The sequence below is a fragment of the Halteromyces radiatus genome (genome assembly GCF_025201355.1).
Source record: "Halteromyces radiatus strain CBS 162.75 chromosome Unknown BX664scaffold_4, whole genome shotgun sequence".
Classification (NCBI taxonomy): domain Eukaryota; kingdom Fungi; phylum Mucoromycota; class Mucoromycetes; order Mucorales; family Cunninghamellaceae; genus Halteromyces; species Halteromyces radiatus.
In genome coordinates, this window is record NW_026251690.1 from 3334145 (window position 1) to 3356771 (window position 22627).

The 22627-nt window shown below is 33.5% G+C and overlaps 10 protein-coding genes across 10 annotated transcripts; 4 read left to right on the forward strand and 6 right to left on the reverse strand.

Annotated features, from left to right (window-relative positions):
* Positions 1 to 1335: 1335 nt before the first annotated feature.
* Positions 1336 to 2744, forward strand: BX664DRAFT_350302 (WD40-repeat-containing domain protein; the record flags this gene model as incomplete). Its single annotated transcript, XM_051547623.1, has 6 exons — positions 1336 to 1452; positions 1537 to 1667; positions 1797 to 1879; positions 1966 to 2220; positions 2284 to 2380; positions 2498 to 2744. 6 exons carry the CDS (start codon positions 1336 to 1338, stop codon positions 2742 to 2744), a joined length of 930 nt encoding a protein of 309 aa, XP_051400805.1.
* Position 2745: 1 nt separating this feature from the next.
* Positions 2746 to 4321, reverse strand: BX664DRAFT_334327 (GTP-binding protein YsxC). The gene is made up of 6 exons (XM_051545693.1): positions 3982 to 4321; positions 3856 to 3885; positions 3728 to 3790; positions 3518 to 3648; positions 2880 to 3454; positions 2746 to 2765 (listed from the first exon to the last, which is right to left on the reverse strand). Exons 1-5 carry the CDS (start codon positions 4222 to 4224, stop codon positions 3139 to 3141), a joined length of 783 nt encoding a protein of 260 aa, XP_051400806.1. The 5' UTR covers positions 4225 to 4321; the 3' UTR covers positions 2746 to 2765; positions 2880 to 3138.
* Positions 4322 to 4407: 86 nt separating this feature from the next.
* BX664DRAFT_386363 (uncharacterized protein) lies at positions 4408 to 8527 on the forward strand. Its single transcript, XM_051549320.1, has 9 exons — positions 4408 to 4579; positions 4684 to 4832; positions 4899 to 5043; positions 5121 to 5283; positions 5355 to 5754; positions 5830 to 6334; positions 6405 to 7499; positions 7633 to 8224; positions 8301 to 8527. Exons 1-9 carry the CDS (start codon positions 4450 to 4452, stop codon positions 8434 to 8436), a joined length of 3315 nt encoding a protein of 1104 aa, XP_051400807.1. The 5' UTR covers positions 4408 to 4449; the 3' UTR covers positions 8437 to 8527.
* A 13-nt stretch (positions 8528 to 8540) lies between these two features.
* BX664DRAFT_334330 (DNA replication complex GINS protein PSF2) lies at positions 8541 to 9546 on the reverse strand. The gene is made up of 5 exons (XM_051545694.1): positions 9386 to 9546; positions 9221 to 9335; positions 9063 to 9159; positions 8887 to 9004; positions 8541 to 8809 (listed from the first exon to the last, which is right to left on the reverse strand). The coding sequence occupies exons 1-5, from the start codon at positions 9503 to 9505 to the stop codon at positions 8711 to 8713; spliced, it is 549 nt and encodes a 182-aa protein (XP_051400808.1). The 5' UTR covers positions 9506 to 9546; the 3' UTR covers positions 8541 to 8710.
* Positions 9547 to 9700: 154 nt separating this feature from the next.
* On the forward strand, positions 9701 to 12103 carry BX664DRAFT_359447 (uncharacterized protein). The gene is made up of 2 exons (XM_051548086.1): positions 9701 to 9987; positions 10064 to 12103. The coding sequence occupies exons 1-2, from the start codon at positions 9777 to 9779 to the stop codon at positions 12046 to 12048; spliced, it is 2196 nt and encodes a 731-aa protein (XP_051400809.1). The 5' UTR covers positions 9701 to 9776; the 3' UTR covers positions 12049 to 12103.
* A 48-nt stretch (positions 12104 to 12151) lies between these two features.
* On the reverse strand, positions 12152 to 14315 carry BX664DRAFT_334333 (uncharacterized protein). The gene is made up of 4 exons (XM_051545695.1): positions 13341 to 14315; positions 13124 to 13287; positions 12450 to 13054; positions 12152 to 12354 (listed from the first exon to the last, which is right to left on the reverse strand). Exons 1-4 carry the CDS (start codon positions 14244 to 14246, stop codon positions 12311 to 12313), a joined length of 1719 nt encoding a protein of 572 aa, XP_051400810.1. The 5' UTR covers positions 14247 to 14315; the 3' UTR covers positions 12152 to 12310.
* Positions 14316 to 15454: 1139 nt separating this feature from the next.
* Positions 15455 to 16756, reverse strand: BX664DRAFT_365723 (nucleoside phosphatase GDA1/CD39; the record flags this gene model as incomplete). The annotated part of the gene is made up of 2 exons (XM_051548489.1): positions 15455 to 16320; positions 16390 to 16756. The coding sequence occupies 2 exons, from the start codon at positions 16754 to 16756 to the stop codon at positions 15455 to 15457; spliced, it is 1233 nt and encodes a 410-aa protein (XP_051400811.1).
* A 652-nt stretch (positions 16757 to 17408) lies between these two features.
* Positions 17409 to 19309, forward strand: BX664DRAFT_334340 (kinase-like domain-containing protein). The gene is made up of 6 exons (XM_051545696.1): positions 17409 to 17511; positions 17565 to 17764; positions 17832 to 17921; positions 18086 to 18345; positions 18414 to 18714; positions 18782 to 19309. The coding sequence occupies exons 1-6, from the start codon at positions 17472 to 17474 to the stop codon at positions 19130 to 19132; spliced, it is 1242 nt and encodes a 413-aa protein (XP_051400812.1). The 5' UTR covers positions 17409 to 17471; the 3' UTR covers positions 19133 to 19309.
* A 189-nt stretch (positions 19310 to 19498) lies between these two features.
* BX664DRAFT_334343 (glycosyltransferase like family 2-domain-containing protein) lies at positions 19499 to 20681 on the reverse strand. The gene has a single exon (XM_051545697.1). The coding sequence runs from the start codon at positions 20637 to 20639 to the stop codon at positions 19584 to 19586; it is 1056 nt and encodes a 351-aa protein (XP_051400813.1). The 5' UTR covers positions 20640 to 20681; the 3' UTR covers positions 19499 to 19583.
* Positions 20682 to 21023: 342 nt separating this feature from the next.
* On the reverse strand, positions 21024 to 22163 carry BX664DRAFT_334345 (NLI interacting factor-like phosphatase-domain-containing protein). Its single transcript, XM_051545698.1, has 2 exons — positions 21224 to 22163; positions 21024 to 21130 (listed from the first exon to the last, which is right to left on the reverse strand). Exons 1-2 carry the CDS (start codon positions 22091 to 22093, stop codon positions 21116 to 21118), a joined length of 885 nt encoding a protein of 294 aa, XP_051400814.1. The 5' UTR covers positions 22094 to 22163; the 3' UTR covers positions 21024 to 21115.
* Positions 22164 to 22627: the final 464 nt, after the last annotated feature.

Below are 22627 nucleotides of genomic sequence, written 5' to 3' on the forward strand. Positions count from 1 at the left end.
ATATATATATATTGGTATTGATTGTTCAAATGTCTATTTACATTTTTTTGTACGTCTACGTACACATGAATAGAAAAAATTGGAAGAAAATCTACGTGCCACCAGTGAACAACTCGAAAAAGAACAAAATGAAACAGTTTACCTTCGTGATCTTCTTCGACAAGAAAGAAATCAAGTCTTGCTAAAGCGACAACAACTTCGACAGAAAATCGACATTGACTTGGAAGAACGAAAAAAAATTCAACAGCTTGAAGCATTGATTGATCAACAGCGCAATAAAATACAAAACTACATGGACGATGTGAAAAGACTACGACATCAAATCACCCAGCATATCATAAGTGAAAACAAAATGAAGCTTCAAGTCAAAGAGAATATACGTAATGAACAGGAACAAATGGAACGGCACAAACAAACTCTGGAGCACGAATACAAAGAAGATATTCGCCAATTGAACCTTAGACTACAAAAATATCAACAACGAGTCCGTGGATTGGAAATAGGGAATACTAATCTATTGGTAAATGTTAATACAATAGGGAAATATATTGATCTTTTATTATTATTATTATATATCATAAATAGAATCAAAAATCGATTTTGGAAAGGGACATCATCAATCACCAAAAAAGCATAGATGAAATGAAGGTAAAGTGTAATGAGGAGGATATCACAGCAAAGAAAAGAAAAAAAAAAAAGAGAGAGAAGAGGGGTCATTCTCTTTTAGGATATTGTTAAAACTCTATTTTTTTTTTTTTTTATATAAAACAGGATAAAATCAAGTCTCTCCAAGAAGCTGCCCTTGATACTCAAGTCACTATGGAAAAGACCAAGGTACTTGTATTTTATGTATAAGGGGGGATAGATTGAAGGGGGGGAAAGATGATATGAACAAATGAATTTTATTATCTATAGATTGCTCTTCAAACTGAACAAAAATGGAATACTGATCAAGAAATGATATTGCAAAGTGAACGAATGATCTTATTACAGTGGATTGAACTTGTACGAATGAAATGGATGGAAAGTATGACAAATAAGAAGAAGAAGGATGCTCCTGATGATGGTGATGAAGATTATGTCCCCTTTACTAGAGTAGTTGCTACTCAATTCCCTGATTCCTTACTTCCTTCTTCTTTACGCAATCGTGTCCCCATTTATGCATTTACAAATGATCCCTAATAAAATAAAATCCATCGATTCCGATCTCCAAAACGTTCATGCAAATTGGGTGGAAGAAAGTCACAGCATGGTTTTTTTTTTTTTGTGTGTGCCTATTTTCATGTCCGCCAAATGTCTCGTTTCTATTTCCTTTCTCATTTCTTTTAATTGGAAATGACTACTGAAGAAGCACAACATTATAATCTGACAAATCCTCCAGAAGATGGTATCACTAATGTTGTATTTCATCCTACTAAACAAAATCTCTTATTATCTTCATCTTGGGACAAAGTAAGTCAAAATAATAATAATAATAATAATAATAATAATAATAAAAAAAGAGTAGTGTATTCATACTTTTTAATTTATTGTTAGACTATTCGGATACATGATACAGTAAGCTGTCAAATGAATACAAAGATAGATCATGATACTCCCATGTTGGATGCTTGTTTTGGGAGTGGCGTCAATATCTTTAGTGCTGGACTTGATGGTCAAGTGAATTGGTAAATATTGAAAAATAGATCTTCCTCTATTGTCGCGTCTCTTTCTCTCTTTCTCTCTTTCTCTCTTTCTCTCTTTCTTTCTTTGGATTTAACATAATACCTTTTTTTTTTTTCTTTAATTGTGATTAGGATCGATATTGTCAAAGAAGAAAAGCAAAAGTTAGGTAGTCATTCAAAGGGTGCAAGAAGTTTATGCTGGTCAAATAATACAAGTAAAGCAAAAAAAAAAAAAAAAATATATTTTTTTTTTTGTACTATCACTTTTTTATTATGAAAACTCATTTAAATTTCTACATAGATATGTTGTACTCTGGTTCCTGGGACAAATCTATTTGTACTTGGGATCCACGTTCTAAACATCATTTGACAGGCGAATACAAATTATCTCAAAAAGTGTACAGTATGGATATGAAAGAGAATACATTGGTAGTGGCCTTCCCGCATCATCGATTGTTGGTCTATGACATACGTAAAATGGATAAACCGCGCAAAGTTCGGGATACAGCATTGAAATACATGTTGAAAACAGTTCGTTTATCACCTGATGGAAAAGGTAATGAATATTGATGATTGGAAGCAAAGTTTGGATAATATACTTACTCTTTTTTTCAAAAAGCATTTGCATGCTCATCTATAGAAGGCCGGGTTACTATGGACTTTTTTGATCATGATAATGGTGACAAGAGATACGCTTTCAAATTACATCGACAACGGTTAGGTGATACTGAAGTGGTATATCCTGTCAATTCTTTATCTTTCCATCCAATGCAAGTTCATTAAGATAACAAAAGAACATCATGAACATTCGCTAATATTTTTTTTTATACTAGTCATGGTACGTTTGCTTCAGGAGGATCGGATGGTACAGTCAGCATATGGGATGGAGTGAATCAAAAACGCATTCGACAATTTCCAAAATATACTGAAGAAATCTCTGATGTGGCATTCAATTGTGATGGTACCCAACTAGCGATTGCAAGAAGTTATACATTCGATGAAGGAGAACGACCACATGCTCCAGATGCTATATTTATTAGAACATTAGGTGTGAATGATTGCAAACCAAGACCTGATTGAACGGCTCTATATATATGATGGCTTTGTATTGTATGTATATATTAAAGAGGAAAAAAAAATTAGCTAGTTAGTTAGATTTTAGTATTAGCTTTTTTTTTATATAATCTCCAAAAATAAAAGAGTTTGTATTTTTACCTTTAAATATTTCAGTACCAGTTTGATTTATTTTGTAATGGATCGGTCTATTGAAGAGTATATCTATTTTATAAAGGAAAAGTTTCATCTTTATTTTCATAAAATGAGATTTATATAAATCTAACTGTCTATCTAATAGGTGACAAATTGAGGAGGGAGGGATATTCTAAACAAATGCATCGATAGTATGTATATATGTTATGAATGAATAGATATGTGTGTGTATACATGTGTGAAATAAAATTAACTATGGTATAGGTTATTGCTTGATTCCAGCTGCATCGAGTATAGACCATCGCAATTGAGCCAAATCATGGGCAACTGTATCTTGATTCTTCTTGCTTCTTCTTGCCATACCAGTGGACAGAATATGAGGGTAACAACAAATAGCTTGCTTGATCAATTCAGTTTCAATCTGTTGTCGTGAAGAATCAAAGGCTGCTTTTGATAATCGATCCCTTTTGGTCAATATGATTTGATAAGTCAAGGCATGTTGATCTAGATAAGTCATCAATATACGATCAGTTTCCTTCAAACCTGCTGTTGGATCTACTAGTATAAAAAGACGTTTCAATCTTTTTTTTTTTTAAAAAAAAAATATTTAGTTCAAGTTCAATCCATATATTATCAAAACTTACTGTTTCCTATTTGTTAAATATTTCATGATTAATTCACCCCATTCAGTTTTTGATTTGAAACCATAACCAGGCATATCCACCAATGTCAATTTTCCAGCCAGATCGAAAAAATTCAGTAATCTAGTATGACCCTACAAAAATAAAGATAGATCGAATAAATAAATAAATAAATAAAAAAGAATAGTTATATTAATGGACTGATAAACTTACGGGTTTACTAGAAGTCTTTACTAGTTTGTGATTGTTTGTTAGTTGATTGATCAATGTTGATTTCTATATGATCACAAAAAAAAAAAAATTGATGAATATGGATTATTTGCATAAATAGATTGTCCTACCCCAACATTACTTCGGCCTACAAAAGCAACCTATCAAAATAATATATATAAAAAAAAAAGGAAGGGAGTACGTTAAAAAAAAAAAATAGGAGATATAAAAAAATGAAAAAAAAAAACGATTCTAACCTCTGGTAAGTTTGTTTCAGGAGCTTGTTCAAATTGTGAAATACTTTTGATAAAAGAAGCAGGTCTAGCAAACATTTTATTGGCCCAAATACGTTGACTAGGTTGTAGAGGAGGAATAGGTGGGAAAGCTTCAAGTGTAAACGATTTATGATCTTTGGTAGATAAATGATCTAAAGATCGTTGTCTTTCTAAACAGTTTAAGGTGAAATGAATATATCTTTTAAATATAATACGAGTCAACATTGATGTATATCAAAGATAAATGAAAATAAATAACAAGAAAGGGAAAAAAAAGAAAACAAAATGGAAAAAGGGAATGGATCCACATTTTGTATCCCCGATTTTTTTTTCCTGTATGGCTAAAATATATCAGAGTCTTTTTTTTTTTCTCTCTCCTTTTTTCTCTCTCTCTCTTTTTTTTTTTTTGGCTTCTCTTTTTCTCTTCTTTATACATATATTTATGTTTTCATGTTATTCAGTAGCCCTAACAAAGTCATACAAATTACCAAAGAAATAGATTCTGCACGTTGTAAAGGTCATTGGCATACTATTCCTGACCTTGCCCGACGTTACGTTAAATACAACCCTGAAGGCACAGGTAAAAAAAAAAAAAAATAAATAAATAAAAAAAGAGAGAACGCGAAAAGAATATTGTTATTCTTTTTTGTACTTATCATATATATATATATATATTATATACAGCCTTAGAACAGATGATCTTAGCAGAAGCAACTCTTGTACGACTTGGTCAAACAACAAAACCTTGGGAACAGAAACAAGTCAGTGCTCTTCAAGATCAACTACAATCCGTATTTGAACTCCTTGATAATACTTCTGATGAACTCAAAGAGGTACATTGTATGTGTGTGAGAGAGAGAGCTTTGTCTTTTATGCTAACTTATATCTAATCTTTATAGTCCGCCAAGGTAGTACTTGCCCGTCTATTTTTTGCTTGTCAGGAGTATGATCAAGTCTTAGCTCTTTTGGATGGTATCTCTCTGTTAACTCCTCAATCTTCAGGCTATACTTTTATATTGTATTATCAATCTGTTGCTATCAAAGGTAAGTTTAATTTTATTTCTTTATATCCAAATGGTTCATTGTACTGATGTCTTTTTTATTTATTTATTTTAAATTAGCCATGTCCTTCGAAATGACAGGTGACATAGAATCTTCTTTACAAGTTTATGAATATGTTGCCAATTTGTTGGAGGATCGAATACCTACTAAAGAATTGACACTAGCGGAATGGGCTGAACAAACTTTATATCGGGCAAACAAATTGGTATCATGCAACAACAGGTAATATGGAAACATTCCATTCACCACTCTATTCTATAAAAATCATTCCATTTTTTTTTTTTTTTACATAGTGTGACTACCGACTCTAGTAATATTCTTTTGTTTTTACGTGCATACCATAGAGCAACATATTACCAATCAGTATCATGGCGAACAGAACGACGAATAGATATCACTCTTTCTATGATCAAACTTTTATCAAAACAATACCGATCTGGCAATTATATCCCTTGTCGCAACGATGTCATTTGTTTATCTCCATCAACAAACGAAAATGAAAATGTTCAAGACTACCGGAATGCCTTTGTCGAAGAAATGATTGAATTATATACCATTTGTGAACGTATGCTACAAGTTCCATTTAGCAAAGGACAACAACAATCTGATCTCTTGATGGATTTTATTGAACATTTGGCGAAAGATGTGGATTTGATGATTGAAACCATTGACGATTTGAAAGGCTACAAGGAAGTATGTACAAAAAAAAAAAGAAAAAAAGAAAAGAAAAGTTGATATCATGCTAATCGATATCTTTATCATACATAGGTTTTAGACCGTGCCTCTGAGAAATCATTCAATTCTCCTGGTCTTCTACGGCATTCCTTCTTGACTTTGATACGAATTGGTGACTATGAAGAAGCACAACTTGTATTACGGTCATACCTTCAACTTGTTGGTCTTCTTTCTCATGAACGCCTCGATGCTCGACAAGATGGTGAAGTAATCATGCAAGATCATCATGGCCGGTATATACCACAACGACCAGTAGCAACAACTACCAATAGCAGCACCACAGCAAAACGTTTATCTCTACGAAATACCAATGATCATCCACCAACAAATGTTGAGTCTGTATCTTGCCAACTGTCTGTTTTAATCGAGGCTATCAAGATGTTTTGCAAGCATTTAGGAAAAGGCGTTGATGCGGTTGAATTAGCAGAATTGGCATTGGATTTGGTCAAGACATCGCCAGCAACAATCAAGGATGACCGACTAATATCAAATATATACCGTACAGCAGGTGTCGCCTATGGATTATTAGCTTCACAAAGTAATAAACAAAATGGATCTATACATTTACAAATGCATATATATGAACTAACGAATTTATCTATTTCTAGCCATAAATAGTGCGAAACGACCTGAATACCACGAAAAGGCTCTCGAACTATTACAGCAATCAAACAAGATCTTACCAGATGTATGGGAAACTTATTATTATCTGGCTCATCAATATGCTGATATGCGAAATATAAGCACTGCTATTCAATATATCCGGCAATCATTGACTCTCAATTCAGATCATATTCCCTCATGGCACTTGTTGACTTTGGCACTTTCCTGTCCTGGACAAGAAGGGTATTCACAGGCACTTTCTATTGCTTCAATGGGAATTCAAATTGGAAAAAAGAATATCTATACTTTGGCATCAACACGATCCTCGATATTGGCTACAACCTATGATGATGAAGAACAACTACTTTTATTACAATTGACACACAGCAAGTTGACGAATGTTTGTGAAGGGCCAACACAAGCCTTGGAAACGCATCCATTACTATTCAAGCTATATGGACAATGGGTGACAGAAGGAACAAATTATGATGATATAGATTTCTCTGTACTTGATGATAGGAACAATGATCTCCCATGGAGTGGAAGACTTTTTTCTACTGGCGATCAATCTGATAAGGTACCTCGACCGTTGATAATATCTGGATCCTTTGGCAATCTTCGATCCATGTCCTCTTTACCGAACTATCCAACCTCTACGACATCTTCTTCTTCTTTGATCTCATCATCAGCAGCATCAACAACAACATCAAAACCACACAAGTCTCTTCGACGACGCAGTGCTAGCAGCAGTATGATTAGTCATTTTCTCAGTCCCAACGGTGCTCCAAATGGGGATACTGTCTCAGTTCTGTCAACGAAAACGGTCTCCAACAATGATCATTACAAATCAGATGACAAGATTTCTTTCAACATGGTTCAACGTAGTCCATCCTTGCGAAAATATGCGTCCAATTCAATGCTCAAGGTACCTACTACTGCCACTACTACTACTAGTGGTCATTCACATTGGCATGGTCTTCATCTCTTTCCCTCTCGGAGTACCAGTCGTCGTATACCCAGTCAATCTCAAAGTGGTGACGGATTTTCAGTCATAAAAGATAGTATCAGCAACGATTCCCTCAGCAAACAATCTGGATCAGGTAAAAAAAAAAAAAAAAAAAAAAAAAAAAAAAAAAAAAAAAAAAAAAAAAAAAAAGTCTTGTTATGTGTATATAGAAAGAAAAAACATTATAGAAACATACTGATCATGATATATATATATATATATATTAGAAAGAGCCATTCGTTACAATTCAAGTTATTCAATGCAAAGTAATACTGGAGCAGGAGGATTAGCAACACCATCGATTCATGATTCCATCAATACCAACCATTCACCACCTCCAATGATACCCTCGCTTTTTATTCCTCAACAACATCATGTCATGTCGACACGTGCTTATCTTCGACATCAACGACATCATCTAGTTTTATGTGAACTTTGGCTTGTGTCTGCGGAATGGTTTGTAGCTCAAGGTCAATGGGAAGAGGCATCCAAAGCTATTTCTGAAGCGGAACAAGTCTGTCCAGGTCATCCAGATGTATGGAGTCTCTTGGGTCAAATTAGCAGGATGAAACAAGACAGTATTATTGATCATCATAAGGATGATGATGATGATGACGGTGAGCCTGATGATATCAAAGAACGATTTCAAACAACTATGGCAAGATACTATTTTGAAAAAGGGGTATCTATTGATTCCTCTCATATGGACTGTCAAATTGGATTGGCGAAATTATATATGGAACAACAACAGACTTGTTTGGCAGAAGGTATCCTGATTTCTCTTACAAAAAGTGTTGGTTGGCATTCAGCAGAAGCATGGTAAGAAGTCTTTTAATAAAAATAAAAAATGGCTTTGTCAAATTGATCCCAACTTTTTTTTTTTTTCAATCTAAAGGTATTTACTTGGTCAAGTTTATCAACAAACTGATAGACAACTTGAAAGCAAGAATTGCTTACTTTATGCTTTGGATTTAGAGGCCAGTCAACCCATTCAACCCTTCCATGTGTTACCACGTTTTGTTATTGATTGATATTCTATTCAATTAGTTACATCATAGTCTTACGTAAACAATATATTTGTTATCTATTTTCAATAAAGAAAACATTTATTAATACAGAAAATCAAGAAACAACAAATGTTACACTGAGTGTCAATGGTACTTTATTTAGAAGATGCTTTTGATTACTTTTTTATAAAATGGGGGGGGGGGGGGTTATGTTGGATGAATAAGAAAAACTATCTACAAGAATAAGAATGTATACACAAATATATGATGAGAAGAATGATTGATAGATAAATCTATTCTAGGTATCAGCTTTGAAATCCAATTTACGCATTTCATCAAAGGCACGAGAGAAGAAAGGTCGAATTTCATTGATTTCCATAAATGACAAGTTGTGCATCTATAAAAAAAAAAAAACAGAAAATAATGATTAGTTTTTCTAACAATATATATATATGTGTATATAAACAAATTTACCCCTAGCCATCGATCATCTAGAGCTTCTAAACCAACACGAGCTTTTGATTGACGCGTTTCTCGTAAATCTTTGAGTAATTTTCGTACTTGTTCTGCATTAGGAATATCGTCTGAAGCACTAAATATAAAAAGAAATAGTTAAACCCACAATCTTAATAAACAAATATTATTCTAACCTTTCCAATAACATGTGTGAAATCTCCATATAGTTAAAAGGTAAAGAACAAAATTCATCCTTTGTTTCTTCTTGTTCCAAACGTTCTTTGAGGTGTTCTATCATAAAAAAAAAAAAAAAAAAAATGAATATAAAGTCGTATAAATATTATATTTTTACCTATAGTGAGCCAAGTGGGAGGGATCAATTTACACTTTTGATTTTGTTTCATACTAAGAGCAAGCCATAATGGTACTTTAGTAGGTAAAGGAGGACGAAAAGGACCATAAGTAGCCTATATATAAAAGTTAAATAATAATAATAATAAAAGGAATAATAATATACCTGAATCATTTTCAAAGCAGGCATCTTATAAAGAGGTACAATACTAATAAGTTCGTTTCCAGCAATAAATTCAATTTCATCGGGAGTAAAGGCTGCTCGATGTAATCTAGGAAGTGCCATATTTTTGATACTTTAGTATAAAGAACTTCCAAAAAAAAAAAAAAAAAAAGAAGGGGGGGGGGAGGAATACAACAAGACAAATGAGAGAGGAGAAAACAAAAAAAAAGTTTTCAATCCCAGTACCTGGTGCACTTTTCTTATTTTAACTTTTTTTTTTTATTTTTCTTTTCTTCTTTCTTAACTTTACTTTTTAACGTTACAACCAAATTAGAAGGAACGACAATACTTTCTTCTTACATTTCTTATTTACTGTTGATACATATACTTTTGAATGGAAGGCAATGTTTCACAAAGACGTCTCTACAACACACCTACAACGTCTCATTCAAAAGAATCACCTCACCTTTTTATTCAATATGACAAGCGCTGGCGCTGGTGGCATATCTTATTTCTTATTATTGTATTAATTGGTTTGATAGAACTTATTCTCATCTTGGTTGGTTATATTTTTTTACATTTCAAATCCTCTCCTATTCGAATAGGTATTAAAAAAAAAAAAAAGAAGTATGATAATTATTCCTGCATAATAAAAAAACTAACTTGACTATTTTTGGGTAGAATTACGACAATACCCAAAGATCAAATATCAACCATTGGATCAAACAACTTATCCATCTTTTTGGAGAAATAGTACCAGTGTATATCATATTACAAAAGAATTTGGACCTGCAACTATGGGTGGGATGGGAATGGTATTAACTGCACTCACTACTGAACAACAACGTACTGGACAACTTGATGTCAATATTGTTTTACCTTATTACTCTTATTTGAAACACAAACAAAAAGGCGATGAGCTTCATCGAGTCACCGATCTAGTCATGTATATTCAAGATAAACATAATACTTATAGCACTTTGGATACCAATCAAGCATCTTCATTACATTCGTCTTCATTGTCAACAGCAACTACATCAACTAAAAACGAATCACCTTGGGTTCCACTAGAATTTCGTGTCACCAAATGGAAATATACTTCAATCCCACCTCCACCAGCTGTCAATCAAACAACATGGTATATAGACGATCGTGGCAACAACCAAACACTTCCTGCTGATATGCAACGACCTTCTTTGAAACATGAACAATTGACTGTTTATTTAATTGGCCCTGGTAATCGCTCTCCATTTAGTATGGCTTTCCGTGCACGTAATCCGGTTGGCATCTATAGTTCTCCCAAAGGTTTACCTCAAGAATGGAAAGATCAATATTTTTTAAAGGCGGCTGCAACGTTTCTCTCCTTCCAAGCTAGTGCTGCTAGTCATGATCAATCTTTATTTGCGCCTACAAGTGATCTGGTATCTCCTGCTGGTGTGGATGTGGTTCATATTCATGGTGCGACCAATGCTTATCTTGCTCATTATCTTCAAGACCCAACCCTTTGGAATGCTGCTCTCCCTCGACCTTCAGTGGTGTATACAATGCATGATTATCTGGATGAATTACAATATACCAATACTATAGCCAATGTACATAAATTCGATCCTACACCACCACAGACAACAACTATCATTCATGGCAACAAGATGTTTATGTCAAGTTTAGCAATCGAATTAGCCAATGTAGTCACCTTTGTCAGTCAAACAATGGCGATGGAAATGGTGGAAGGACAAATGGATTTTTATTTGAAGGAATTGGTGATGGAAGCCATTTTGCAAAAGGCAGATCAAGGTCGATTCTTTGGGATCAGTAACGGAGTGGATTATCGACATGCACATCCTTTCCACAGCAAACGATTAACGAAATCCAAATTAGCGTATCCTTCTTTTGCATGGCAACAACTGGTATCTCACAAGTCATCTTTTACTCTGTCGAATCATTCTACAGATTATATCTCAATTCATAAGGATCGTGCGAAACGTTGGTTAGTTCGAAAAAAGGTATTAGCACACAAGGATAAACAACTGGTACTGTTTGTCGGTCGATTCCAATACAACAAAGGATTAGCTAGTTTTGAACGTGCGATTGCGTCTTTTATTGAACATGACATGGTGCTTGTGATAATTGGTCAACCCAACAACTACCCCTTGGCCCAAGTGAAACAATGGCAAGAGGATTACCCGGATCATGTGTACGTGATGACGACGGCTCAGGAACAGAAACGATGGTTGATGTATGTACGTGCGGCGGCCGATCTTGTGTTTGTACCCAGTGTCACTGAAAGTTTTGGCCTGGTGGCGGCGGAAGGCATGATGTTTGGCGCTCCCGTGTTATCGACAGGTGTGGGTGGTTTGAAAGAATTCTTGGTGGATCGAAGTCTAGACAATTACAATGCCTATCTCTATCAATTGGATAATAAGGATCATTCATTGGAAACCGCTATTGCCCAGGCTGCCCATGATTATCGTTATTTTGTTCATCATCGCTCGGCCCGTGAATTGTTTCTTTTACGACTGATCAAGCAAGCTCTGGCTTTGGGTTGGACAAGACCTCCTTCTTCCATTCATCATCATCCTTTGGCTGGTCCTGTCTATGATTATATTCGTGTCTATGCAATGGCTATTCAAGATCAACACAACAAAATGGAAAAAAAAGAACAATAGATAATTTATTTATTCATTGACAATAAAGATTCCTTTTTTTTTTTTTTATCATTTTCTTTTTTTTTTTTGGATTTTTTTTTGAAATGGTAGACAACTATTTTTTTTTTTTTTTGTAAAAAAAAGTTTATTGTGAAACATGGGAAAAAAAATTAGGTGAAGTAAAGCTATACAAAAAAGTGTGACAATAAAGATGATAGATAACAAAAAAAGTCGTGAGTATGTTGAGAATGATGGACATCGGAAGAATAAGGAAAATTGTATACTATGATTGAGGATCAGTATGTAGGAAACTATTGACCAGCAAATCTACAAAAAAAAAAAAAAAAAAAAAAAAACTTTAAGTCCATCATTTCCTTTTTGGAATTTTTTTTTCTTTGATCTTTTTTTTTTTTTTTATTTACCGTAACCAGGTTGATTTAATAAATTATCCCATGGCTCTTGTTGATCTTGTTGTAATGCTGTTGATGAGACTGATCCAGGGTGATGAGTCATGGTTGGATTGACAACAGGGCTTTTGGGTTTTTGGGGTAATAAGTATCCATTGGTCAATCTGACAGGTTCGAAAGAGTCGTCTTCGTTGAGTTGTGATAATGGATGTTGTAATGGTGAAGTGGGTATGTCTAAAGAAGAAGGCTGACTATTATTATCTTGAGAATTCCTTTGTTCTTGTTGCCGTATCTGCTCCAATTTACTGAATTCCACTCCAAGATAGGATGATAAATCAGCAAGACCAAAACTAGGTTCTATGGATGATGATAAACCAGTGAAATTTAATGATTGTTGATTTTCCAATGGAGGAATACCAGCTAAAGCGGCTGTATCCATACTATTCATTGATGATGTTTTGTCTTCTTGTTTGTTGTCTTTTTTATCTATCGTATCTTGTTTTTCCAAATCAGATTCCAAATCATTCAATCCTTGTAAACGTCTCCATCTATTAGTAGTACGGCGTAATGTATAATCAATAGTCAAAAACCAGTATTTTTCAAAAAACACCTTGGGTAGTCTAAAAAAGGAGAAAAAACTATTCAGTCATCGGTTTTCTCAAAATATATATATATATATATATACTTACTGCCAATTAGCAGCAATAGCAGGATCACCACCATGAAAGACAGACCCACTTAATAAACACTTGAAGCAATCATCCAAATCAAATTGTTCACGAAAGAGGATCATGCGGTCACGCATATGTGGAGTAGGAATAAGATCAATTCTTGGATCATGTGGAATAGTCAACTAATAAAAAAATAAATAAATAAATAAACCGATAAATTGCATACAAAACTTACCTGAAGAATAGATGGTTGAATGCTAAAAGGAACAGAATCCATACGGGCACATGCAGATTGTAGTCGTAAACGTAACCGAAGAGTTTGAATAGCAGCGAGATTGGAAGTGATCGGTTCATTCTGAAGACCACGTGGTATAGAGGCAGTTGACATAGAATCCATGAGAGGTTGTTCTACTGGTGATAAATCTGGCATGGTAATATCTTCATCTTCGTCCTTTTCAGAAGTGGATGGATGAACATTGATATCTTGACAAGAGTCAGGTGATAATGGATGAGAAGTGAAACCAATTTGAGATTGTTGTTGTTGTTGTTGTTGAGGAGGAGGAGGAGGAGAGGTATGTATAGAAGAAAATTGTTGTTGACAGACATCATCCTTTGTGACGACAATGGAACCCACAGATAAATAACGATCACGTTGCTTAATAGAGTGTTGATAACCAGATAGTTGAGTAGGAGTAGGTATCTTGCTATTGGCATTCACATTGAGGTAAGCAGCAATAGGTCCAGGAGTAGATTGAGCCATAACAGAGAGAGCTTGATCATTGACAAAAGGACCATGTTGAGGAATAGCCAAGTTATGTTGATAGCAAACCAATTGTAAAGTTAAAACAATACCCTTGAGATACCAGTTTTCAGATCGATTAATTTCAGCATCAGCTCGAAGTTGTTCATTTTCTAAGAATAATTTATCTCGTTGTTCTCTAATTTGCTTGATGGCGACTTCCAATTCTCGCATATGTCGTTCTTTTCGTTCACGAAATGCACGTTGAGCTGCCCTATTTTGAGCTTTCCGTAACGCTGGTGATGCAGGATTAGGTTTACGTCCAGGTTTCTTTCGTATTTTAACTGGTTGTTCTTGAGGTTTCTCCATAGAAGGCATATCATCCATATCCATATCATTCATTGTTATTAAAAAAAAAAAATCTGGGGTAATAATATAGAAAAAGAAGAAAAAAAAAAAAAAGAAAGAAAAAAAAAAAGGTCTGTTTAGCAAAAAAAAAAAAAAAAAAATATTCCATACTTTATTTTTCTCCGCTTCAATAGGATGGGAAAACCTTCCACTGTTGCACTGGCAATAAACGCGGGGGTTCCTTTTCTCTGATTCGTTGATTGATAAACCCCCCTTTCCATGAACTTACACCCGCTTCTTTCTCTCTCTCTCTTGTATTCACTCTTTTCTATATCCTTTTTTATTATTATTATTATTATTAACTACATGATTATTTTCTCAATTATATAAAACGGGTTTAAAAATGGTTTCCCTAATATGGGTTTAACAGACCAAAAACCTTATTGAAAAGAAAGAAAAAAAAAAGGTGGGGTAAAAAAAAAAAGATTCCACCATCGGAGATCATTACATTTATAAAACTTAACATATTTTGTTCTCCTTTTATATATTTATATATATATATCATTTAATTAGAGTGCATACGATAATAATGATGATGACAATATCAAATATATCATATTATCCTATCATTGTAGTAACAAAAAAAAAAAGAGTATCTCAACTTATATAAGTTTCATTTAATTTTATATATTGAAATAGAGATGGAAAAGGATTACCCGATTTTAATAATTCCTTTTTTACCCGCCTCTGATTTTTTGGACGAATCAATATCATTTCATACAAACCATTTTTCCTTCAGATGATTGTTTCTCTTTTTTATTTCTTCTCTTTACAGCAAAACTTAACCTCTGAATTGAATCAACTTTTTTTTTATATGATGAAAACTGAAATTTGATGATCCTCTGGGAATTTAATGACCATCTCTACTCTGGTTCAACATGATTGGCCAATGTTAATCAATAGATATCAATAACATGTTCGCTTCTATTTTTTTTTTTTTCAGAAAGAGGAAGAGACAGAAATGCTGGGCACGATCGTATACCTTGATTGGTGTAACGATGTACAAAAGTATGACAACTCCGTTTCATATTTCAATACTAAAAAAAATGGCAGATCACCATTACAATGAAAAAGAAAAAAAAAGTTCAAAATGATTGTTCAAAATAATCAATATGCTTTATTGGCAATAATAATAATAAAAAAAAATGTATAATATATATATATATAAACCGATCATCTATGGACACAAAAAAAAAATCTATCTAAGCTTTACATAATCCAAAACTATCTATCATAGCAATTGAAGCACCAAGACACCAACCAGTTTCTACCCCATGAATCTTTTGAGCAGTTCTAACTAATCGTTCAGGAGGTAAATCATAACCAGTCTTCAATAAACTATAAGCATAGGTCAAGTCCAAACAATAATCAGGTTCCGATCGTAAAGTTTCCAAAGCGTTAGGCACATGTTTGACCAAATCCGTAATATCACCATCACATACATGACGAGTCAGTGTTCCTAATTCCATCACAGAGAATTCCAAAGGCATGCCCATGGGTTGAGTGAGATCAAAAAAGTAAGAAAAGACATATAAATCCCGAAGCTTGAAAGTATCCACAAGTGAAGGTTGATAGACACCATTAAATGCACAAGGTGAAGTGGCACATGGAAGATCCTTTCCAAATAATTTTTCCACAACAGCACGACATTGAGTAGAACCAGCCCCTGTACCGATAAGTTGAATATTGATAGGTTCAGAATGATTGGTTGATGTATAGGCAATTGTTTCCGTATGATTGAGTGGTAAACATGGATGATATACACGTCCTGTCTTGATGGCTTCATCATGCCATAAACTGATCATTGCTTCTTTTACATGTTTTCTAGCTTCATTCAATCCAAATCCAAGATATGAGTGCTGATATAATGAATAAGGTTCACCTTTTCCATAGTCGAGTTGATACTTGTGATCTCCATCTACCATTTTTTCTAATGTTGTAGGAAAGACAGGTTCAAATACAATTTGTGTTGATGCTCCACCCAAATCAAAAACTGCTGCTGAATTTCCACGTTGCGAAGGTTGAAGTTTTCCAAGTAAATAATTCACTGTGATCCAAGCATAAACACCTAATATCATGAAAGTATGAATTTAATTTAATTTTTTTTTTTTAAAAAAAAAAAGGAAGATTGTCTTACCTTCATCACTACCATCCATGATTTGTATACCATTTTCACCCGCAATAGGGAAGGGATAATTGGTTTCCAAATGAGATCTTACTTGAGCTAGAATTTTGTCACTAACATCTTTACCCAATAATCGTAATCCAGCAGTTGCTTTGACGGCAATAGGAGTACAATGATGAAGTTCAGTAGGAACATTTTCAACCGCCAAATCCATTAATTCATTCAAAGATCTAGCAGCAGCCATAGGATCATCTTTATAACTTGATAATCCAGGTTTGAGCATATGGAATAATACTTCATCTTCTAATTGAGGTTCTTGTTGACAATAATTAAATCGATAGACATGAACACGAGAGCCTGAGGAACCAGCATCAATCATTACAGCATATTGTTTTAATGGTTTTCCTGGAAAAGGTTGAGTACATTCATTGTTATTGCCTGGAACAAAAAAAAAAAAAAAAAAAAGGATATTCAGAATGTTACTAAATATAGATTATTATTTTTTTGGTTTTAGTTGGTTTTCTTTTTTTTAAAATACCTTGATCTAATGAAGGAGATAATGGTGAATGATTTGGGATCAAGAGCCATATAAGAAAGAAAAGTAAAGAACAAGCAACGACGGATTTTAATAATACATTCTTGCGAGTCTTGACAGAAGTCATCATATGAGTTGTCCAAGTTCTATGACGATCAGGTTGGATGACTATAGTAGGAGAACGATAAGATCCAATAGGGATGGAAACTTGATGAGTTGATGGAGCCACCTTTGTAAGTTCTTGTTGTTTAGGTATAATGATGAAATAATGGAACTTTTAAAAAGTTCAAATGTTAAATGAATGAAAAAAAGAAAAGATGAAGGAAAGATAATAAAAAAAAAATGCTATCTAGTTTAAAAAAGAAAGAATGAAAAAAGAAAGAAAAAAAAATAAAAAAAGGGGAACACTAAAAATATGAGTGGGCTACATTTGAGCGCCGCCAATGAGTTGATTCCCTTTTTCAGTTGCTCACAAGACAATTTTCTCTTTCTTTTTTTTTTTTTTCCTTTTTCCTTTTTCTTCCTTTTTATTATTTCAGTTATCTATGTTAAACATAATATGTCATTATCTGCTTTTAGTCAACTCAAATTAGCTTCACGTAAGTTTAAAAATTAAATAAATAAACTTTATAATTTATTATATTATGAATAGAATTAGGTGATGTTATTGATAGTGTACGAGTAATACGAATATCTGCCAAAGAAGGACAAACAGATCAAGATATTGAATTGGAATATATTAAACAAAAAGTAGTTGGTTCTGGTACATTTGGTGTAGTATTTCAAGCAAAACTTATAAATACTAATGAATTAGTAGCCATTAAAGAAGTACTTCAAGACAAACGATACAAGGTAAAAAATCATTTTATTATTATTATTATTATTACTATTACCTATATAAACATATATATATATATAGAATCGAGAACTTCAAATCTTACGGACTTTGAATCATCCCAATATATGTATGTTACGATCTTACTTTTATCGTCATGAAGAAGAAGGAAAGGTAATATATAATGAATAGAACTAGGGAGGGTAATGTTACCCACATCATCATCATTTACAATAAAGATCCCCTCACGTGTTGATGCGGTGTTTGTTCTGATGATGGTAATGATTGTATTTTTTTTTTTTTCTCACAAACTTTACTTGTTTTTTTTTTATCAATAGTTTACCAAAAGTCTCAAGAAGGAAAAACTGTATCTCAACCTGGTGATGGATTATATGCCTGAAACGTTATATTCTTTGTGCCGTACTTATTTGAAAGCAAAGCAAAAGATTCCTTCCCTGACGACAAAACTTTATATGTATCAAATCTTTCGCTCTCTTGCCTATACCCACCATCTTGGTATTTGCCATCGTGATATCAAACCTCAAAATTTACTTATCAATCCTAATACTGGTGTATTGAAATTATGTGATTTTGGAAGGTAAATAATAAATGGATGATTTATGTTTATTGATAGATTGACTTTTTTTTTTTATATAAATGTAAAAGTGCCAAACCACTGGTTCCAGAAGAACCCAATGTAGCCTATATATGTTCAAGATATTATCGTGCCCCTGAGCTTATTTTTGGTGCAACTCAATATACAACAGCCATTGATATTTGGTCAGCAGGTTGTGTCATGGGCGAATTGATGTCAAGTCGACCTCTCTTTCCTGGCAAATCATCCTTAGATCAATTAGTGGAAATCATCAAGGTACTTGGAACTCCCACCAAACAACAATTAACCAAGATGAATTCAAAATATCCAGCTCAAAAATTACCTCAAGTTGAACCAAAGTCATTTTCAAAAGTATTCTAAAAAAAAAAAAAAAAAAAAAAAAGAAAGAAAGAAAAAGTAAATATTGATTTCTTTATAGATATTTCGATCTTCTACATCACCTGAAGCTTTGGATCTTATTAGTCAATTACTTGTATATGAACCCGACAAAAGGATCACAGCTATTGAAGCATTGGCTCATCCCTATTTCGATGAATTACGATTATCACCATCTTCATCCTCATCATCATCATGTTCTTCATCATTTGTATCAGAAACCAAAACCAACATTGCTATCTCGACTGAACCATCTATGCATTGGCCACCTTTATTTGATTTTACTTCAGAAGAACTGATGATCCGACCTGACTTGAAATCAAAATTATTGCCGCCTCATGTCAACGATTTTAACGATAAGAAGAATGAAAAGAACGACCTAGTTCAACGATGATTTATTTTTTTTTTTTTTGTTATACGAAAGAATGATACCAACAAGGAATGATACCAACGATGATTATTATCTTTATTGAACAAGGATAAACGGCATAGTTTAGTTATTTTTATATCTTATTTTTTTTTGTATTACCTTCAATTCAATAAAATCTACGAATACCTGCTTTGTTACTTATATGTATCATCTTTATGTTTTATTGCCCCTCAAAAAAAAAAAAAAAAAAAGGAACGTGCTACAATCATTCAATTTGATTCGATCATGAAATGATATTTTATGCATTGTCTAGAAAATAAATTGGATATCCTTGGTTTTTTTTTTTCTTTATTTGTGAAGTGCCAAAATAAAAAAATTCAGGGAGATAAAAAAAAAAAAAAAAAAAGAAAGACATATACTACTAATAATCATCATCCTCTATCACTATTATTTTTTTTTCTTCTAATATCTATCACTATGACTTGATATTATTACGATTAATAGTATCCATTTCAATCTTGACTTGTTCTTGATCCTGATGTTCATCCGTAGTAGCGTTCAAATTACGAGTTCCCCAAGCAACTTCATGTAAGGTGAATAAGGCATATAATTTCATGATGGCAAAATAATAATTAAAGATCAACCAACAAGGAAGTACCCAGATATCTTGAGGTCTTTTGAGGAAATGAGGAAAGAGCTTGAGGAACCGAGTAGCCAATAACCATACCACATAAGAAGCAGCAATATTCCAACCAGGTAAAGGAGCATTCGTAGGATGATGTTCTTGAGTGACGGCAAACTTGGTAACAAGGAGAGGACCAGCCAACAGAGTCAAGGGATTGAATATCTTGTCTATCATGGTAAAAGCAACATAAGGGTGACGATACCAAATATAGCGTTCTGTAAACAGAGACCGAAAATCAGATCGCCAGGTATTTCTAGTCCAACGTAGTACTTGTTTGAGAAACCGCCAGTTATTCTTGAATGTGGAAAACAGTTCAGCTTCCTTGCACACCTGAGCATATGTATTCCATCCATGAGACACCATCCACCTTGTTAGAAATTTGTCATCACCCGAGCTAAGTAAGTATTTTCCCCTCCAATAATCGTTTGTAAAACAGTACTGGAAAGCCGGGTCCTTTAAGATCAATGTTCGATAAGCCGCCGTTCGTCCTGATAAACAACAAATGCCACCATCAATATGTGTCGATGCTGCTATTTCAATATTTCGACTCGTCAATCGATAACCAGCCAATATTTCCCATAATGTTTGATGTCCGTTTGGATCCACTGCATGTACCGTTTGTGAAGTGCCCACGCCACCCATTTGTAAGTCTTCAAAACAAGCTAATATGTATTCCAGCATTGTTGGTTTCCAAATCGCATCATCATCCGCAAATACTAAAATTTCTGTCGTTGTTGCATTGATACCTTCCACCATTTGTAATCGTTTGTTTGCCTTGGGTACCGTTCGTATTTTGATTTTTGTTGGATCCACTTCATCTGCAAGTTGTTGTAAAGGTTGACGCATTGATGTTTCAGTAATAATGATGATTTCTTTGGGTCGACATGCCAACCAACTTCTCGCCGCTATCTTGAATTCTTCACCTGCATCAATAGTAGGCACAACTATAGTCACATCATTTTCTGGTGTATAAGTAGGTTGTTGTTTTGGTCGTCTAGGTTGATATACCATCCATGCTGCAATCTTGATAAAAAACCAGAGGTAACGATAAAATCCAATGATGCCAAAAGGTAAAAAGAAAGGAAGTAATCCTATATCATCGGTAAGATATAGCATATGGGAAAGGGTATAATACTAAAAAAAAAAAAAAAAAAAATACGTATGATATTTCTATTAACTAAATGGTAAAAATAAAACAAGGAGAAGTAAGAGAAAGGAAAGAAAGAAGTACACAAATAGATCAAGAAGACAAAAAAAAAAAAAAAGGAGATCCGTTTTTCCCTTTTCATAAAAGAAAAAATAATGTTCAGACACCGCAATCATCACAATACAACAAACTAAATAATAATATAAAAAAGATCTAATAATAAGCTTTATTTTTTCATTTTGATTTTTTCTATGATTTTCTGTTTCTTATTCATCAATGCTACCTTGTTTCTATTTTCTAAATCTGGTTGGGAGAAATCATGTCGGATAGGTCCATTTTTGATTGATCCAAAATGATAATAATCACATATTCTATTGGATGATGGTGTCATGGTTGATAATGATGATGATGATGAATAAGGTGAATGCTGGATATAATTGGCAATATTTGTTTCTTGTTCAAGTTGTTTCAAATAATCCATGACTGTTAATAATTCCTGATCGCCTTTTTCCAAAAACTCTGTCGAGTTGTGGTTGAATGTTGATATATGAATACTGTTATAAGGTTGAAGTACTGACTTGGCAGGAGAATCATCGATAATAATTGTATTGTAAGCACTGTACTTTCTGAGATCCAACCATTTGTCATGATTCCATAATTTGTTCAAATCCTTGATTGTTTCCACATCACTGTTATACTGTGCCCAATCCAATCCAAAATGTCGACGGTCCAACAAATAACGAAGTTCAGTTTTCCGAGAACCAAACAAATGTGACATACGCTTCACTGATACACGCTGTGCAGAGGACCATACCATCACAATAAATTGACGAAAGATGTAATCTAGAAAAGTGTCCATATGAGGTCGTACATACATACCAGTTCGTCGATTCGTTCTTGATACTAAGGTACCGTTTAGATCCAAGATCAATAGTTGTTTTTCCTTTTGTCGTCGTGGTCTTCTCAAAAGAATAGACGGTTCATTGGCCACTTTAAGATATTCTTTTGATGGTTTCATTGGTATTGTTGTTGATGGTGAATCTGATATTGTTGTCGTATGTGTAGTTGTTGATATTGCTTTTTGCTGTGAATGCTTTTTCATAATATCACTACCTAAGATCGTAGTAACCGTTTTTTTCCCATGTCGCTTCATATTACTTAAAAAATAAAAATAAATATCTACTTTTATATAAAAAAAAGATTAAAGAATGAGAAGAGAGAAAAACAATAACAACCGCAGTTGTATCAAAAAAAAAAAAAAAAAATCGATAGAGCGGTATCCCAAAACACTAAAATCTTTTTTTTTGCAAAATGAATTTACATGAATTCGCTATGAATTTATCCAACATTTTGATTTGCCGAGGAAAAAAGTATATTTTATAAATTCTGTTCTGAATAACTTTTATAATAGAACCAATCCATCAACATGATTACCTTTTAATTATAACGCATAATGTTCATTATATTATCGCGAAGAGTGGACAATCAAAACGAGGCAAGCCTTTCACTCAGGATCTCCTTCTTCCAATTTCTAAAAATGGTCTTTTTTTACATGGAGGGTTCCTTCAACCGTTGATATTTTCAGATTGTATATTTTTTTTTATCCTTTCTTTTTCTATACAGTAAATGATGATGATTATAAAGGAATTACATATCGTAGAAAGTTAAGGAAGAGAGAAGTGAAAAA

What these genes read in the sequence shown, in the direction of transcription:
- BX664DRAFT_334327 (XM_051545693.1), bottom strand. Translation starts at nt 4,224, where the DNA reads ATGTTGACTCGTATTATATTTAAAAGATATATTCATTTCACCTTAAAC. An exon ending in CTGAAACAAACTTACCAGAG is followed by an intron (nt 3,886 to 3,981) that starts GTTAGAATCGTT and finishes TTATTTTGATAG; the next exon opens with GTTGCTTTTGTAGGCCGAAG. An exon ending in TAAAGACTTCTAGTAAACCC is followed by an intron (nt 3,649 to 3,727) that starts GTAAGTTTATCA and finishes TTATTTTTGTAG; the next exon opens with GGTCATACTAGATTACTGAA.
- BX664DRAFT_386363 (XM_051549320.1), top strand. Translation starts at nt 4,450, where the DNA reads ATGTTATTCAGTAGCCCTAACAAAGTCATACAAATTACCAAAGAAATA. An exon ending in ATACAACCCTGAAGGCACAG is followed by an intron (nt 4,580 to 4,683) that starts GTAAAAAAAAAA and finishes TATTATATACAG; the next exon opens with CCTTAGAACAGATGATCTTA. An exon ending in TGGATTATTAGCTTCACAAA is followed by an intron (nt 6,335 to 6,404) that starts GTAATAAACAAA and finishes ATCTATTTCTAG; the next exon opens with CCATAAATAGTGCGAAACGA.
- BX664DRAFT_334330 (XM_051545694.1), bottom strand. Translation starts at nt 9,505, where the DNA reads ATGGCACTTCCTAGATTACATCGAGCAGCCTTTACTCCCGATGAAATT. An exon ending in TCACACATGTTATTGGAAAG is followed by an intron (nt 9,005 to 9,062) that starts GTTAGAATAATA and finishes TTTTATATTTAG; the next exon opens with TGCTTCAGACGATATTCCTA. An exon ending in TAGATGATCGATGGCTAGGG is followed by an intron (nt 8,810 to 8,886) that starts GTAAATTTGTTT and finishes TTTTTTTTATAG; the next exon opens with ATGCACAACTTGTCATTTAT.
- BX664DRAFT_359447 (XM_051548086.1), top strand. Translation starts at nt 9,777, where the DNA reads ATGGAAGGCAATGTTTCACAAAGACGTCTCTACAACACACCTACAACG. An exon ending in ATCCTCTCCTATTCGAATAG is followed by an intron (nt 9,988 to 10,063) that starts GTATTAAAAAAA and finishes ATTTTTGGGTAG; the next exon opens with AATTACGACAATACCCAAAG.
- BX664DRAFT_334333 (XM_051545695.1), bottom strand. Translation starts at nt 14,246, where the DNA reads ATGAATGATATGGATATGGATGATATGCCTTCTATGGAGAAACCTCAA. An exon ending in TTCAACCATCTATTCTTCAG is followed by an intron (nt 13,288 to 13,340) that starts GTAAGTTTTGTA and finishes TTTTTTTATTAG; the next exon opens with TTGACTATTCCACATGATCC. An exon ending in ATTAAATCAACCTGGTTACG is followed by an intron (nt 12,355 to 12,449) that starts GTAAATAAAAAA and finishes TTTTTTTTGTAG; the next exon opens with ATTTGCTGGTCAATAGTTTC.
- BX664DRAFT_334340 (XM_051545696.1), top strand. Translation starts at nt 17,472, where the DNA reads ATGTCATTATCTGCTTTTAGTCAACTCAAATTAGCTTCAC. An exon ending in TCAACTCAAATTAGCTTCAC is followed by an intron (nt 17,512 to 17,564) that starts GTAAGTTTAAAA and finishes TATTATGAATAG; the next exon opens with AATTAGGTGATGTTATTGAT. An exon ending in AAATTATGTGATTTTGGAAG is followed by an intron (nt 18,346 to 18,413) that starts GTAAATAATAAA and finishes TAAATGTAAAAG; the next exon opens with TGCCAAACCACTGGTTCCAG.
- BX664DRAFT_334343 (XM_051545697.1), bottom strand. Translation starts at nt 20,639, where the DNA reads ATGCGTCAACCTTTACAACAACTTGCAGATGAAGTGGATCCAACAAAA.
- BX664DRAFT_334345 (XM_051545698.1), bottom strand. Translation starts at nt 22,093, where the DNA reads ATGAAGCGACATGGGAAAAAAACGGTTACTACGATCTTAGGTAGTGAT.